The sequence below is a fragment of the Macrobrachium rosenbergii genome, chromosome 12 (genome assembly GCF_040412425.1).
Source record: "Macrobrachium rosenbergii isolate ZJJX-2024 chromosome 12, ASM4041242v1, whole genome shotgun sequence".
NCBI classification, from domain to species: domain Eukaryota; kingdom Metazoa; phylum Arthropoda; class Malacostraca; order Decapoda; family Palaemonidae; genus Macrobrachium; species Macrobrachium rosenbergii.
The window spans coordinates 6450623-6468045 of NC_089752.1; the positions used below are offsets into that span (position 1 = coordinate 6450623).

The 17423-nt window shown below is 37.1% G+C and overlaps 1 protein-coding gene across 50 annotated transcripts in view; it reads right to left on the reverse strand.

Annotated features, from left to right (window-relative positions):
* hth (homothorax) overlaps positions 1-17423 on the reverse strand; it is a 643335-nt gene that overhangs the window by 123542 nt on the left and 502370 nt on the right. For 27 of the 50 annotated variants that reach the window (XM_067113441.1, XM_067113439.1, XM_067113438.1 and 24 more), the window contains one exon: positions 15428-15570. In XM_067113441.1, coding sequence (XP_066969542.1) covers positions 15428-15570 — 143 coding nt within the window. Of the gene's footprint in view, positions 1-15427; positions 15589-17423 lie in introns of all 50 variants that reach the window. The other 23 variants (XM_067113408.1, XM_067113435.1, XM_067113418.1 and 20 more) reach the window with 1 other exon arrangement.

Genomic DNA, 17423 nt, shown 5'->3' on the forward strand with positions numbered 1-17423 from the left:
TGGCACCTCCATCTATATACACACCTTCGCACGGCCCGAACTACGTCCTTACGGACTCTTGCAATAATGAGCAATGCCAAATGCCCATCTGGCTCTCCCCGCCTTTAGCAGTTCAGTCCCATCACTTTCCCAACTCCTTCATCTACAACCTGGCCTCCTCACTGTACTCCCAAATCCTCTCTCTCTCTCTCTCTCTCTCTCTCTCTCTCTCTCTCTCTCTCTCTCTCTCTAATAAATGGACATCATCGCCAGCGTTTTATGTGTCCGTAAGAAACGGACAGACCTCGGCCTACTAATTCAATGACGTCCCACAATGAGCAGTGCCCGCCTTGACTTTCACAACTGTAGCATAAATACCTATTACTGTAACCCACTCAGCAGGCTCATGAAAGAGAGAGAGAGAGAGAGAGAGAGAGAGAGAGAGAGAGAGAGAGAGAGAGAGAGAGAGAGAGAGAGAGAGAGAAATAGCGTCTATAGCAACACTCATCTCTCAGGTCAATTTGCTCATAAAGATCTCAATTACATGTAGATGTCGACTCAAGTCATCATACGCGACAAGATTTGAAAATAATATTGATAAGCTCAATATTCCATGTCAGTTTCCAAATAAAATAATCTTTACAAGTTTCTCACATTATCAATATAATTTTTATTTCCTTAATAAAACGCCGTTATTTAGGAACGATAGTTAAATGAGGGCATCAACCCAGAGTTCATACAAAAAGATTAAGGGGTTCAAAAGAATAGTATAAAAAAAAAAATTGAAAAACTGAAAAAATGTTAACGAAATTTGTATCTGTTAGACTAGTTACCAATCTTTTTTTTTTAACAGGGTAAACAGTCTTAACGTTGTTTTATAGCATCAAATTAATATATAGTGGCTTGTCTTTAAAAATATTCAAATTCTAATTTATCTTTTGTATCCTAGAAACCTCAGATTATTTATTTACCTTTTAATTCTTAGAACAAAAGGCTGAAACGAAAAAAGTTACTGAATCCAGTTGTAAACATCCCTTCATCAGATAATCACTAATGTTTTTTTATACAGGCTCCATTTTTTCATAGATAACCAATCGGAAAATACAATGTATATGATACACATTATTTACAGACAAAATCACATCCAGCTTTTACAGTGACATCAAGAGGTGTGTTATAAGAACAGAGGAAAAGGAATGAGAAAAAATTCTCAATCTTGAGACTGATAGGCGTCACAACTACAAAGGTCGCTGACCACTACGACGGCTGTATGAGGGGATGTCTTGAGAACTGCTGATAGAGAATAATTTGAATATTGGCACACACTGCTAACTGTGAAAGGTGCTACTCCGAGGTGCTAGTACTAAACACCGTATGGTAAATGTAAAGTAGATGGCCGCACGAAGATATCGTTTATCAATATAACTTGTCGACCACACAATATAGAAATGGGTGTATATAACACTCCGATCCCCAAGGGGCTAGTACTAAACACAACGTCCCGAGGAGCTTCCGCCATGTTTAGTACTAGCAAAAGAGGTGACGCGTAGATAAGAAGCCATGAAATCTTTGAAAATTTATTTCTAAATAAAAACACTAAATCAAAATAAAAAAATATCTCAATTTCCGTAAATAAATGAAGATAGTCGAAAATACAGTTCTAGTAATAAATCAAACTAAATAAGAAAATAAAAAAAAAAAGCTACTGTGAGACCACATGAAAGCTCTATCTGTTTCAATCTTATGTAATCACAAAAGACGAATTCACCCAAGATGTTCTTTTTAGTATCAAACTATTAATAAAAAAAAAGGAGACAAGACCTGTAGTTTGAATCCAATCCCGTCACCCAAGATATTCCTTCAATCAAAACTTTGGAATCTACAAAATAGTTTGAAAGACTGACAAATTTTTTGCAGTCTGACTTAACATCCTCAAAACTATAAACACGAGAAAAAACGAAGTAAAATGAAGTACATTTCATAAACCGCATAACACGTTTAAGAAATGCTATACTGTTTTTATTTAAGAGGTTCATTTAAGTCTTTTTCCTTGAAGAGACAGAACTGGATACGAGCAGCCATGCGCGTGCCGGTCTCTTTAGAGAAAGTAACGATCTTTAATGATAACTGATACTGTCAACACTGTTTTGTTAACGAAATTATTGTATTACATATAGTGTGTGTGTATATATATATATATATATATATATATATATATATATATATATATATATATATATATATATATATATAATTATATATGTATATATATATTATATATATTAGCTTTCCAGTTTTTCATCTCTTCTTGTTTGGGTTAGGTTTAGAGCGAAATTACTCATTTTTAACGCTGGGTGCTACTACCATTAGAGTTCCCATATCATGTGCGCAGAAATCACTGACTGGGTAAGCGGGAGCACAATGAGTTTATAACGGAGCTTAGTAAGGGTAAGTCGTTTACAACAAATGCCAAGATTGGAAAATAAAGATGACGTTGATGACGAACAAGCTCATTGCCGAAAGACCTGAATATAGCCTCTTTTGGAAATACCAAGGCCCATACATCAACCTTGGAAAACACCATCAGTTCAAATCGAAGACTCGACAACTGCACCCCACTTTGACGTTTCAAAATCCACTACACATTTTCCGTATCCTGGCAGATCTCCGCCTTCCTGGGCACTCCCCCACTCCTTCAAGAGTCCTAGGAAAGAGGGAGGGGGAGGTTTAGCGGGGAGGGGGTGTTCTTCGGCTCTTTGAGGCCGCTCGCTTCCTTCTCGGCCGACATTCAAAGCCCAGCATCTCGAAATTGTCAAGGAGAAGACGACATGCAACATAGCTCATTGAGATTCACCAAAGCGAGTCTTTTGTCCTTCAGCAAATATATAGAAGTATATAAAAGCCTCCTTGCGAGATTTCTCATATTCCCTCTTCATAACATAAAGAATGTATACTTAAAATCTTATTCTCCAAGTCATACAACACTAATCATTCAAGAGGAGTTTACTCGCAGCTTTCTGATAATACTTTTATTATTCATGTCAGTGCCATTCTTGATATCTAAAAAAAAAACATACACTTCAAGAACTGTTCCTCTCTCTTTTCATTTTTTCCAAATGAACACATCAGTGGAATTTGATTCTACTTCTGTCATTCCTACCATAACAGTATATTCCACTGACTTTTCAAACTGTGATTAAAGAACCTTGCGAAAGTCACAGACACAATACTCATCAGTTTGCTGTTTCTCCCGTACGACTCAAAGGGAGAGGAGGACAATAAGGAACCTGGCTTCCCTTTTGGAGTCTTAATAATATTAACATAAAACAGCACCCCCGAAGGCCTTACTGCACATAATACCTATGCTTCACATTTCTCCCCTGAAGAAGACATTTAAAGACAACATTTAGTGAAAAAAAGGTTTTCCAAGATGGTCGGAGCCTCGGAGGAGGCAGGTGGCCGCTTTTAAAGGAGGGACAGGGACTTGGGGGTGGTGGCTGGGTGGGGGTGATCATGTCCATTAGCCGTGGGTGAGTCCCTTCAATAATTCAGGGTGCACGGCGACCCTAGGCTCTCATGGGGGTTTCGCCCCCTCCCTCCACGAACGTCCTCCCCGCTACCCACCTTCCTTCCTTCCTTCTGGTGGACATCTTGGCAGGCACCTTCGCCTCCCTGGGGGAACCTCCCAACCAACCTTCTTGCAAGGAACTCTCAAAGGATCTCTTATAAAACTTATCTTCACTTTTACAACCACCGCGTTCACTCTTAATGCTGGAATTCTTTCCTCCTAATAACTTATTTCATCAGGTTTCGACAAAGCGCATTATTCTATGCACATGACTAGAATAGAATGTTATTCTCAAAATACGTTGCATCAGCGATGCAAGTGATAGCACTGATGAACTGGAATACCTAACAGGAAACCTTATAATATTAATAATTACTGGGAACATTTATCAGTTCACACAAAACAGCGAGTTCTATGAGAGGTCATACAAATAAAATACACGGAGCTAAAACACTGAACACGATAAAAAAAAATAAATAAAGAATCGCTCCGCCTTGAGTAACACCCCTGATTAATTCTTGACCAGTGGCTGCCTGGTGGTGGTGAGAACTGACCCCAATAAATTTCCCACTAAGAGCCCCACTGAATTATGTACACTCCCAAGAAGAGACATAAGGCGGAGGCACTCGCATGATCTTCCTGCCAAGATTCGTTGGGTCTCTTTCTGTGTAAAAAAAAAAATAAAATAAAATAAAATAAAAAAAAAAATTAGACATGCAGAAGGTCTGAGGAGTTCGAGTTCAAAATTAAATTGAGTTTTGTGTATATGAGAGAGAGAGAGAGAGAGAGAAGAGAGTTCAAAATTAAGATTTTAAATCTGAGAGTTCAAAAATTAAGATTTTAAATCAGAGAGTTCAAAAATTCAAAATTTTGTTTTTAAATCTGAGATTCAAAAATTAAGAATTTGTGTCTAGAGAGAGAGAGAGAGAGGATGGTATGACCTATGGGATTAAAGCCTAGGAACGCAAAACACCGATGGCGACTCTGTAATCTGGTTCAATACGTCTCACTAGCGCACGCAATCAGGCAGTTAGCGTTTGCTGGTCTCACACAGCGCCCATCTTATTCCCACAACGATAAGAAGCACATCTTCCAAAACGGGCCGTGGCTTTGAGCGTTTCTCTCGTCATGTATCTCCATAACCAACTTTAGCAAGATCTTCAAGACTAAACTTCAGTATTAAGATTACCCACTGTTCATCTGCGTGGCCAACAGTAACATTATGAACATTTCATGGCTTACATCTTCGAAGGAAAATGTAGCATTCTGAACGTATTTACGTTACATATTTACAGAAACCAACATTACCTATCGAAACACTGCTTTTGTACATCTTCAAAGATAACTAGAGCAATAGCAACAATTCTCGTCCCGCATTTAAAACAAATTTAATTCGGAACAATGTTTTTTCTCCGTCTTCAAAGCCAACTTTAACACGGTTTCCAAGAAATTTTTAATTTAACAAATTTTAACATATATAGCATTCCCTCCTACTTTTTAGCCAGCACCCACAGTGAAATTCATCTCTCCCGATCAAGCTCGTTTCAATCTGGAGATATCTATTCTTTACCAATTCTTTCAAAAATGCCTTATAATTTCAAGAAACTTTTCAGTTTATTTACACCTTTAGAAAGAATTATTTGTGCAACAGCTACCTCTTCACTGCGACAGGCAAAAGTGCAGTTTTAAAAAATCATTCTTTCTCTATAAATAGTGAACATCGGGCCAGCCCTAGGAGAGCTGTTAATCAGCTCAGTGGTCTGGTCAAACTAAGGTATACTTAACTTTTCAAGCATTATCTGCACGTCGGTGAAATCAGAGAACAAGCATCGCCTCCCACAGAGAGAGAGAGAGAGAGAGAGAGAGAGAGAGAGAGAGAGAGAGAGAGAGAACCAACTGGAAATGCAAGGGGCCAAAATAAAGGAGGAAGATCTTGCTGACGACGCGGCTTCCTGTTTTGCGGTGTTAAGTGGTGTCACACTGGTAGTGGGTGGGACCTTGCCAGTAAGTCGGCTGCTTATCAGCGCTGATTCTTCCCATCTGACTTTCTTTTTATTTTTTTTTTCTGCTCTTTTATTGCGTGCGTTAACCATCTGTTTTAGAGTGCCATTTACGAGGCAGATGAAGATGTTTGCATACTGATGTGTTTACCGGGTTCGTGAGGTTTTTGATCTGTGACTGTTCGTTTCGAATGTAGTTCATTCTCTTACTCTCTCAGACGCTCGCATAGTTATCTCATTACTTTTTACTCTTGAACTAGTTCTTTAAGCATGTGTGTGTGTTTTGAAGGCCACTCCTACCTTGACACCGGCCTGTGGGTGGATATGTAGTCTCTAGCGATTGTCTATGTTCGTCAGTACTGTTCCTGTAGTATATGTATATTTGTGACTTCTAATACTCTGTATCAGTCCTTCGTCAATGGCTTGGAAATAAAGTCGAAACCGGTCAGGACCTACACCCCGTCTCTTATTTTACACCTGTGGTGTGATATATATATATATATATATATATATATATATATATATATATATATATATATATATATATATATATATATATATATATATATATATATGCTATATATATATATATATATAGGAAATGTTAATAAGCAGTTTCTTTGAACCAACAAAAAGCAAGACACCAGCAATGGATATAACTTCAACACGAAGCTTCCTTAGTAACTCGTCGATTACTTTTGAACAGATTGCTTCGCTCTTGGGAATGGCTCTCTTTTTCATTTTTTGCTTTCATCCAAAATTTTTGTGACGATTACAGCCTCTTGTTATCTTAGTCGACTTCAGGGTCTACAGAGAAATTCTAAATGCTACAAAACCTGACCACTCTCATCTCACCTGTCCAATTAGAAAGCTCCTCCATACGCTTTGCTCAACATACTCACAGCATCTACAGCACGCTATTACCTCGTCAATACTCTTCCATCAGCATCTCAAAATACCTTTTCCATTTCTCTCTCTCTCTCTCTCTCTCTCTCTCTCTCTCTCTCTCTCTCTCTCTCTCTCTCTCTCTCTCACACAAACGACAACTCGACATCACGAGCATACAAAAGGTAATATAAGGTAGTAGTAGTGAGTGAGGGTAAGGAAGGAGGTATAATAGACAAGCCTCTCCCCTACCCGCATCCTCCCCTCCCCTCCCCTCCCCCTTCCCCTCTCCAACTATTCCTCTTGAACCCGTTAACAAACAGCTACCGCTCCTCAATAAGTAGTTTGAAATCGATGGGTGCAGCAGCAACTTTGAAATTGGGTCCTAGGGGCCTCCTCCCCCCCCCTTCCCACTCCCCACCTCACCCAAATCAGATAGCATTACGGCAGCGACAATTGGCCATATCCTGAGCGAGAGCCCGGTGCATCACCCACTCCCCCCCCTCCCACCAATTCCCCTCTATTCCCTCATCTGAAGTCACTACTACTACTCCCACCCCTCGTCTAATATCACCCCTGATGTTCTCGCTTAAATAACTTCTCGAGAGAGAGAAAAGAAAGTTTTTTCTATTTTTTTCTCAAAGAGAGAAAAACAGAGACAGAATGACAATAGTTTTTTTTTTCATCATTTAAAATGTCATTGTAAGTTTTAAGAGAGATTGATGAATGCCCGTCACTAAACTTTCAGGTATCATACTGACCGCAAGAAACATTTAAAATAGCAGACTTGAAGCACTGTTTTACAAGATATGCCGCTTAGATAAGATAAAAAAAAGGTCAATAAAATCCCAAGTAATTATTTTGGGGATTAGAGGATATCCTGTATAAAAACAGACGCGGCCCTAAAGTGCTTTAACACGCAAACAGGTATGAAGAGGTTCCTGTACATGTATCCTTATATTGCCTACTAACATAAGCATAAACAAATGTATTCTGGAGTTATTTGTTTGAACGTAACAAGTATGTATATGTATATGTATAAATATATAAATATAAATGTAAATACATATGTATGTATTTATATACATATATAATATATATATGTATGTATATATGTATATATATATATATATATATATATATATATATATATATATATATATATACTGTATATATGTACAGTATATATACATATATGTATTTATACAGATTCTTGATTGGAGACCTTTTAAATCGATTATACATACATACATACATACATACATACACATATATAAACACACACATACATACATACATGTCTGTGTATGTATCTATGTATATAATCGATTGAAAAGATCTCCAATCAAGAATCTGTAATAGCCAACAATCATAAAAAAAAAACAATCAAAATTACAGATTTTGTTAAGTTCTTTGTACAATCCCACAACTGAGTGTGTTTTTCCAATACACAGAACGGCAAGACGACTTTTATAACATTACGGAACTAATCGATTCTCACTTGGAATATAGATTCCATACATTTAAATTTTAACGTGATTGATTGCTTTCCTTCTTCCCTTAAAACCTTAATCTCATTTTACAGGACCCAAACCACCAATCACGTCTCCCCTCCGTAAATGAAGTTAAATCTTTTCACTTCAGGAGTGGAAAGACTTGACTCTCTCTCTCTCTCTCTCTCTCTCTCTCTCTCTCTCTCTCTCTCTCAATTATCCCTTCTTCCCCTCTCTCTCATATGATATCTATCTATACATACCCATACATACTATATATATATATATATATCTATATATACATACATATATATATATAATATATATATATATTTATATATTTATATATATATATATATATATATATATATATATATTATATACATATATATTATATATACATATATAATATATGCACACATACATTTACACACATTTTATATAAATACATGTATATATATGTATATATGTATGTTTATGTATGTATATATATATATAGCCTATACATATGGATATGCAGATTATATATTATATATATATATATATATGTATATGTGTGTGTGTGTGTTATTCTCCTTTTTCCCTCCCTTTCTCAAAAATCATAGCAATACGAAGTACATACTTTCTCTCTCTCTCTCTCTCTCTCTCTCTCTCTCTCTCTCTCTCTCTCTCTCTCTCTCTCTCCTAAGGTCCCCCCCACACCCCCCCACACCCTTTTCCTTCTTTCCCCCCAATATCACCTCAGCCCTTGTGATGTGGCATCGCAAGGGTCTCACGCGGAAATTGGATTTCAATATGCGAGGGAAACTTTCAAATTTCCCGCCTCTGTCGACCTGCGACCCCCCATTGAAATTTTAAAGTTCGGTTTCCTGACGGAGAGGAGGCGGCAGAGTCGCCCCCAAAATACAAATCCTGTCCGTTTTCATGTCTGTCCGTCTATTTTATCCTTTCTCTCTCTCTCTCTCCCTCCTGTATGCATACATAATACATACACAAACAATAATTTCTTCTCAGTTTCGCTACAAGAAGTTTCAGCATTACTCCTATAGTACAGTTATTTGTTTATCATCAATTTCCCGATATTCCTCTTATCCCTTTTAACCTTGGGGGGCAAAAATACCCACAACATTCTATTTCAAATAATCAACCTATATAATAACAATAATTACAACTTCAGACATCACAATGACAGCACTTTTAGCTGTGAGCAAGGTCTGTGTAATCACAGCAACAAAAGTCCTTTCCGGTTGTAATGAGAACGAAAACTTCATAGGTAACCACAACGGTGAGATTCATTGAGGAAAACCCTTAGCTATGTTCACCATAAAATGATTGGCTATTCACATCATCAAAATAATCTCCGTAGCATTCACAGCATTAAAATCTTCAGCGGCCAGAAAAAAAAATCTCTATGGTGTAACCTTCATAAAAACATGGAAAGCACCATATCTACATTGACATCAGGATCTCAGGCTGCATTACCAAAATGCATTACTGGGTAACGAAACTTCTCTCTACAACCATCTGTATGCACAAGAAGCTGCCTTTCCGGAAAACAAAAAAGTACCTCCTACCTTCAACAGAATAAAAAAAAAAAAAAAACCCATCCTTAAAGGTTCTCGCCACTGATCGTATGGAAAAAAATTTACATAGATTTGAATCCGATATGCCGGAGGAATGTGTTTGCTCTAACAACCCTCGAATTTGGAATCTGGGAATTCCGGCTCACTATCCAATCAGGAAAAAAAAAATTCTTCCGAGTGATAGATGGAGCGAGAACCCTCCTGCTTTTCGTCGAGTGGAAAGATCAAATGATTCCGGGTAAAAATGTAAATTGACGGTAATGTTACTGTTGGATTTGGACACTTGAAATGCTAATGCAATAACTAAAATAACAACGCGTATGTATGTGTATGTATATACATATGAAACTTGTGTGAATTGGAGGATATCGAAAGAACTAAAAAAAAAAAAACTCGCCCGAATATTTTTCAACTCGACTCGTACACTTATGCAAAACAGCATCAATCAGTCTGGATGTCTAAAAAAGGGCAACAGAAGAAAACACAAAGAGAAAAGACATGAGAGGGACAGACACACGGACTAAAACATGAATAAACCAAGAGGCAGAGAATGAACGTGCAAAAGATGAATGAACTGGGAGGGAGGGAGGGAGGGAAGGAAGGAGGGAGGGAGGCGGGAAGGATATCCACAATAAGGATTGGACGTGTACAATGAAAGATGACAAGATGAATTGCGGAAAAGGGACACGATAGCAAATTCTTAGGAGCAATTGTACAAGTTATAAAACGGTGTTGGTAAACGGTACCGGCCTGACGTCACTCATACCCTCGGAGAGGAGGAGGAGGAGGAGGAGGAGGAGGAGGAGGAGGTGATGGTGACGGGAGAAGAGGTGGTGGTGGAAGAAGAGAAGGATGAGGAGAAGATAGTGGAGGTGGGGGACTATAAAAATAAAAAAAAAAGGATGACAGGTGGAGGAGAAGGAACAATAATAAGGAGGGAGTGCAAGAGGAAAGAGAGGAAAGGAATGAGGGAGAAAGTTGTGGACGAGGAATAAGAGAAGTAGGAAGAAAGTGGCAGAGAGAGAACAAGAGAATAACAAGGACGAAAGCAGTGAAGGAGAGATAACATAAAGAGGATGAGAAAGAGGAAAGGGAGGAGGAGGAGGAGGAGGAGGAGGAGGAGGAGGAGGAGGAGGAGGAGGAGGAGGAGGAGGACACAGAACAGGATAGGAAAAGAGTGGGGTAGAGAGGTCTCCCGATGTCACCTTGCGACTGTCATCTTACCCAGCTGCCCCCCAAACGCACTCTAAGTGGTGATATCCGTCTGGGCTTACTTCATGTTCCTTATTCCTCTGGTCTTTGTTCTACTCGATTACACTCGGCGTTATGACGAAACTGCCACGAGAACTAGAACGCTACTGCCGGTCCCAAGGCAGGATAGGATAGGACGCAGGGGGGATAAGGTTCTAGCCTTCAAAAAAAAAAAAAAAAAGTTCAATAGGTCATATAAGTTCTAAAACCCAGCTGGAGAAGAGTAAATTAACGGTATGCATTTCAATATTTTCAAAAGCGTCAAATAACAACAATGGTAACTGACATTATCTTCAACTATCTGGAAAACCTAAAAGCTTAAAATCTGTTATGTATACGATTTTTCAAATGCAAAAGTGACGAGTCGTAGTCTAACAATGCAGGGCATGCTAATGTACTCGTTTAATTAAGCTGAGCTAATCATGATTCATTTCCATATTCCAGACAATTACTTCTTTTACATGATAAAAAATTTAATATTACATTTTATTACAGGCAATCATTGCTTTTGTACTGTCCACAACTTACGATTTAACCGACTTCAGTAAGGTACATATGTCATAAACAACTAAAAATAAGTTTTTTTTTACTAAAAATTTTTTTTAAAATTGGACCATTCTACGAAATTTATTTCTTGCACCTTAACAATGTCCACCATCCGTGATTCCGGTCTTGCGATTTGGGTTTTTTCAATTATCTATTTATTCAAAAGTAAAAAAAAAATGGCCTACTTTTCTAAAGTAAAAATTATACTGTAAATCCAAAATCAAAATTTTGTAAGGTAACTGGCCTTCAGCAACCCCCAAAAATAAAAATAATAATAAAAAAGAAAGCTGGGGGACCAAAGACTTCCAGAGGTATCCAGCGTTGGGGGTCCTTTCAGGCTTCCAAAACACCAAACTCCCACACCTTTATTGGAAAGCTATAAGCGTGATTTCAATGACTCCCGGTCCCTTACTCTCTATACCCTCTGGTTTCTGACTCCTCGCGAGAAAGAATCCACACGAAAAGGATATAAAGAAAAAGAAAAGAAAACGGAAAAGGGAATATGAATGTTCAAACGGCGGTGCTACTGGGCAAGGACAAAGTGTTGACAAATAACAAAAACACTGCTACCGGTGACAAACTAATAGAACTCTAGACTTCATCATTGGATAATGAGGGCAAGAACTAGACAAAACTTACGAAAATGTAAAAAATAGAGTATGAAAAAGTAAGTTTCCACATGAAGAAAATGAAAATGAAGTGAGAATAGCGAACTTTAATTTGGCAAAAAAAAAAAAAAAAAAAAACTGCACTTATGGGTGTAAACTAAACACGCAGAAATTAGAAGAAATAAAACCTTCCCTTTATCCACCAATTTGTCGTGAGAAAAACAAAGCAACCAGGGGGAGTGGGGTAGACCCACGGACCAGATTGCACCTTTAAAGAATAAATGTGAGAACATGACAAATCCAAGGAGAGAGAGAGAGAGAGAGATAAACACCGCCCGCCTCTCCTCAAACAGAGGGGGCAGACGGCTTAAGGATCTCGTTAGGCGTGTGTATCCTCACTAAATTACACGTTTCACGTTTAATACTGTTTTTCTTTTTCATTCTCCCATATCCTGCACATCACATCTGGTGTAATTTTCCTATAAAAGGGGGATTACACTGGCTAAAGGAAGAGGGGAGAGGAGGAGGAGGAGATTGAGATAGGTGAGAAGAAACAGAAGTATTTGTGTGGGCAGAGGAGGGAGGAGGAGGAGGAGGAGGAGGGGAGGGAGGAGGAGGAGGGGAGGAGGTAAGGGAGGAGGGGAGGAGGGAAGGGGATGTAAGGGCCCTTTTAATGTGTAATAATTGAGGGGATGAAGGATGTCACGAGTGGCAGGTCGCGTGAGTTTGTCCCTACCGCGAGGGGGTCGACGCCAATTGTCCCTGATCTCCCTATTTGCATAACAGGAACTCACTCTCTCTCTCTCTCTCTCTCTCTCTCTCTCTCTCTCTCTCTCTCTCTCTCTATATATATATATATATATATATATATATATATATATATATATATATATATATATATATATATATATATATATATATATATAATATTTATATATATATATATATATTTTATATATATATATATATATATATATATATATATATATATATATATATATATATATATATATATATATATACAAAACTGACTGAAGAGAAAACTGTATTATAAAACTTCTCTCTTTATAGACTGAAGAGGAGCTTTGTATTATGAAACTTCTCTCTTTATTTATACTCTGAAGAGAAACTGTATTACAAAACTTCTCTGTTTACAGACTGAAGAGGAGAAACTATTATGAAACTTCTCTCTTTATTTATACTCTGAAGAGGAAAAACTGTATTACAAAACTTCTCTCTTTACTTATAGACTGAAGAGGAGAAACTGTATTACAAAACTTCTCTCTTTATTTATAGACTGAAGAGGAGAAACTGTATTATAAAACTTCTCTCTTTATTTATACCCTGAAGAGGAAAAACTGTATTACAAAACTTCTCTCTTTACTTATAGACTGAAGAGGAGAAACTGTCTTATAAAACTTCTCTCTCTATTTGCAGACTGAAGAGAAAAACTGTATTATAAAACTTCTCTCTTTATTTACAGACTGAAGGGGAGAAACTATTATAAAACTTCTCTCTTTACTTATAGACTGAAGAGGAGAAACTGTATTACAAAACTTCTCTCTTTATTTACAGATTGAAGAGGAAAACCGTTATTATAAAACTTATCTCTTTATTTACAGACTGAAGAGAAAAACTGTATTATAAAACTTCTCTCTTTATTTACAGACTGAAGAGAAAAACTGTATTAAAAACTACTCTCTTTACTTAAAGACTGAGGAGAAAAACTATTATAAAACCTCTCTCTTTATTTACAGAATAAAAGGAAAAACTCTTATTAAAATCTGTTTTATAAAACTTCTCTCTTTATTTACAGATTGTAGAGAAAAACTGTATTATAAACCTTCTCTCTTTATTTATAGACTGAAGAGAAAAAAATGTACTATAACCTTCTCTCTTTACTTACAGACTGAAGAGGAAAAACTCTTACTAAAATCGGTATTATAAAACTTCTCTCTTTATTTACTCACTGAAGAGGATAAACTGTATTACTAAACTTCTCTCTTTATTCACAGACTGAAGAGGAAAACTGTTATTGTAAAACTTCTCTCTGTACTTACAGACTGAAGTGAAAAACTGTATTATAAACCTTCTCTACTTATTTACAGAATGAAGAGAAAAACTGTATTGCAAAATAAACCAAACTGTGTCTGTAACTAAAAAGATTTCTCTGAACAACCACTAGACAAGCAAATACATAAAAAGATTAAAAAAGCAGGTCGCCTAGAGTCCTCTAAACTATCACGTTCTGGAAAAAAAAAAAAGGGCGACTCTAACTGACCAAAGTGCTCTAAACTACCACCCTCGATTCAGACAACCCAAACGTAAATTTTCTAATCAAGCTGATCTAAGCTCATGGGGCAAGAGGACCTTTGCCTGCTCATGACCTCGGGTGCTAAACATCTGCAGCAGAAATGCCAGAGGAGGCCACCCACATGGAACATCCCTCCAACCGACACCCACCCCCAACACCACCCTCATGCTTAACTGGCTGTGGAGAGGGGAGGATAGGGGTACGAGTGGAGGGGGGTAGAAAGAGAAGGGGTGGGGAGAATGACAGGATAGGAAGACAGGGGTCGTGTGAGCGAGGATGGATCACAGCGGTTAGGAGAGAAGCGAAGCAGCGAAAAGAACAAGCGTCGCCAAAAAGTGTGGAGAGGCCTTCAAGTGACACCGTCGGTAAAGCAAGTGGCCCTTCTAACTTATTGTGTCAAGCGTCGAAAAGGGTAACTCGCTAATGGGCCCCTTCAGGGCACGAGCCCTGAAGATATCAGGACAAGGGGCTAAACACGGCCTTCAACGGTGGGGGCTTTTCACACAGCCCTCTTAACCACTTGGCTTCGTTCAAGCTTCCTAACTCATGACTTGAGCAGCAAACTCCGGCCATATGAGTAAACAGATTGCCCCGGCATTAAAAAATACAAAACGACAGAACACCTCTTTTATGACGAAGATATACAATGCACTCTGTCTGTCCGTCCTTCTCACTCTTTCACAAACACCACACGTCTCTACCACACGAGGGCCAACGTCCAAATACAAACTCCTTCCCAACCAAAACTCCTGCTGCAGATCAGTTAATTTTGCAACTTAATTCTCCTTGCATTTTAATACATTTTTATCTGTTTATTGATCTATTAATTTATTCTTTTAATGTGAGATCTCGTCTTTCTGTATTTCCCTTTACCTCCCCTCTTACTTCTTCCTGATGAACACCTTAATATTCTTTGGAAGCTTGAATTTCAAGTCAATGACCCCTTTGGTGGGCTTGTTTCATAGGAACAGGGTTCATCATCTGAATAATAATAATAATAATAATAATAATAATAATAATAATAATAATAATAATAATAATAATAAGAAGAAGAAGAAGAAGAAGAAGAAGAAGAAGAAGAAGAAGAAGAAGAAGAAGAAGCTTCTTGCTCCGTAGTATTAACACTGCCAATCATCATAGGTGAAAAAACCCAGTAGTAGTAGTAGTAGTAGTAGCAGCAGAAGAGGGGTTACTACTTACCGTGAGGTGTTGGAAGAGCCATGCTCGGAGGATGTTTGTTGCGACCTTGGGGAAGATTCCCCTTTTCTTCTGGTTCTTCTTCGACCCGTCTTCATCCTCCTCTGTGCCTTCCCCAGAACCGATACTGGCATTGCTCGCGTCTCCTGTTGAAGGATAGAGATCTAATATAACTACTCTAGAAGTGTCAACGTGCCGGTGAAACGCCATGGTCATCGTGCCCACTCCAAGGACGATCTTACAGCTACTTGTTATTAGGACCGGTGGCCAATAATTAAAGCAAGATGTGTATACTGTCAGTTTTTGATGGATTATGCTTGAGTAAATAAATGCCTATGTATAATGTGTTGATGTATACAGTAATCATATTGTACATATTGTAATTGTAAATAATGTAAGTTTAATCTTTTCAATAAAAAGTAAAATAAAGAAAATTAAGTTTAGCAATGTGGGTTATTTTTATTTATATTTTATAATACAATGATAATTGTCAAAGTGAAATTTCGTTCTTAGCTGATTTTATTTTTCAAATATTTGGGAACAAGAATAATTCTTTACAGAAGAAATTTAATGGTGCACTATAAAAAAAAAGCTAACGTGAATAAATTTTAATTTTCTTATAACTGAACAAGCAGATTCAAGATAAAAAGTGGAAACTGCAGTCAAAATGATACATGGACACTTGTAACAGAAATTTACTTTCAACTTTTCCAGGTTAGTCAAACTGCATCGAAACATTTAGAAATAAAAATGAATGTTACATATGTCACAAAGATATCAGGTTGATTTAAAATTCCTTACAACCACCTCCACTGACAAATTCCGACAGAAATTAAACAATTAACTTTGTTAATACTGGAGAAGCGAGTTTTTTTTCCAGTTTTTTCTTCAATCACCAGTAATAATTTTCACTCTATCTGAGACTACTCATGTTCCGATGGTCGCTCGGGCACTTGAGATAATAAAAAAGTACACCTTTTTATGTTTGGCCAGAAGTACAAAAATTTCGTTTCTGTTACTTCAACTGCATGAATTCCCCTATTTTGCTCTTGATTAAAGTTGAACATGGTTGCATTACAAGAGGGCATCTATTACATAACATTCGCCCATTTGATTTTGATTTACTGTCCTTTTGAATTACTGGTACCTCAAGTGGGTGATTTCGACCACAATAATATATATATATATATATATATATATATATATATATATATATATATATATATGTATATATATATATATATATATATAAGTATACATATAAATATATATGTATATATTATACATATGTATATATATATATATATATATATATATATATATATATATATATATATAATTATATATATACATATACAATATACAATATACATATATATATAATATATATATATATATATATATATATATATATATATAGTATATATACATATATATAGATGTATGTATTCCTACATTCACGTAGAACAGATTCAACAAACAGGATATCAAAAGAAAGGGTCTATTCCTGTAAATCAACGCTGCAGATTCCTACTCAAAGATATGCAGCTGATTAAAAAAAAAGACGCCTTGCCCTAAATTAATATGGAGGCGATTCTACCCACAGGATATGCATACGTAAACGAAAAGTTCTATCCCTATATCCCCACGTGGGCGATTCTTACTTCAAAAAAAAAAAAAAAAAAAAAAAAAAAAGGCGTTTAAACGCATCGCCGAAGGCCTTCCATTACGTGCAATGTAATTGTGCAACAGTGTTCACCTAATGACGTGGTCGCAGGTTGTGGGTGCAAGAGTGACTGATGGATTTGCAAGGGAAGCCATGGGACTAAGTCCAACTGGGGAAAGCTATATTTATTTGCACAGAGAGAGAGAGGGGGGCGATATGAAAATATTTTTGATAAAAACAGAAAAACCCCACACGCACATGGGATGGAGAGAGAGGGATGATGTGAATATATTTTGATAAAACCGAAAAACCCATGTACATGTCTACAGAGAG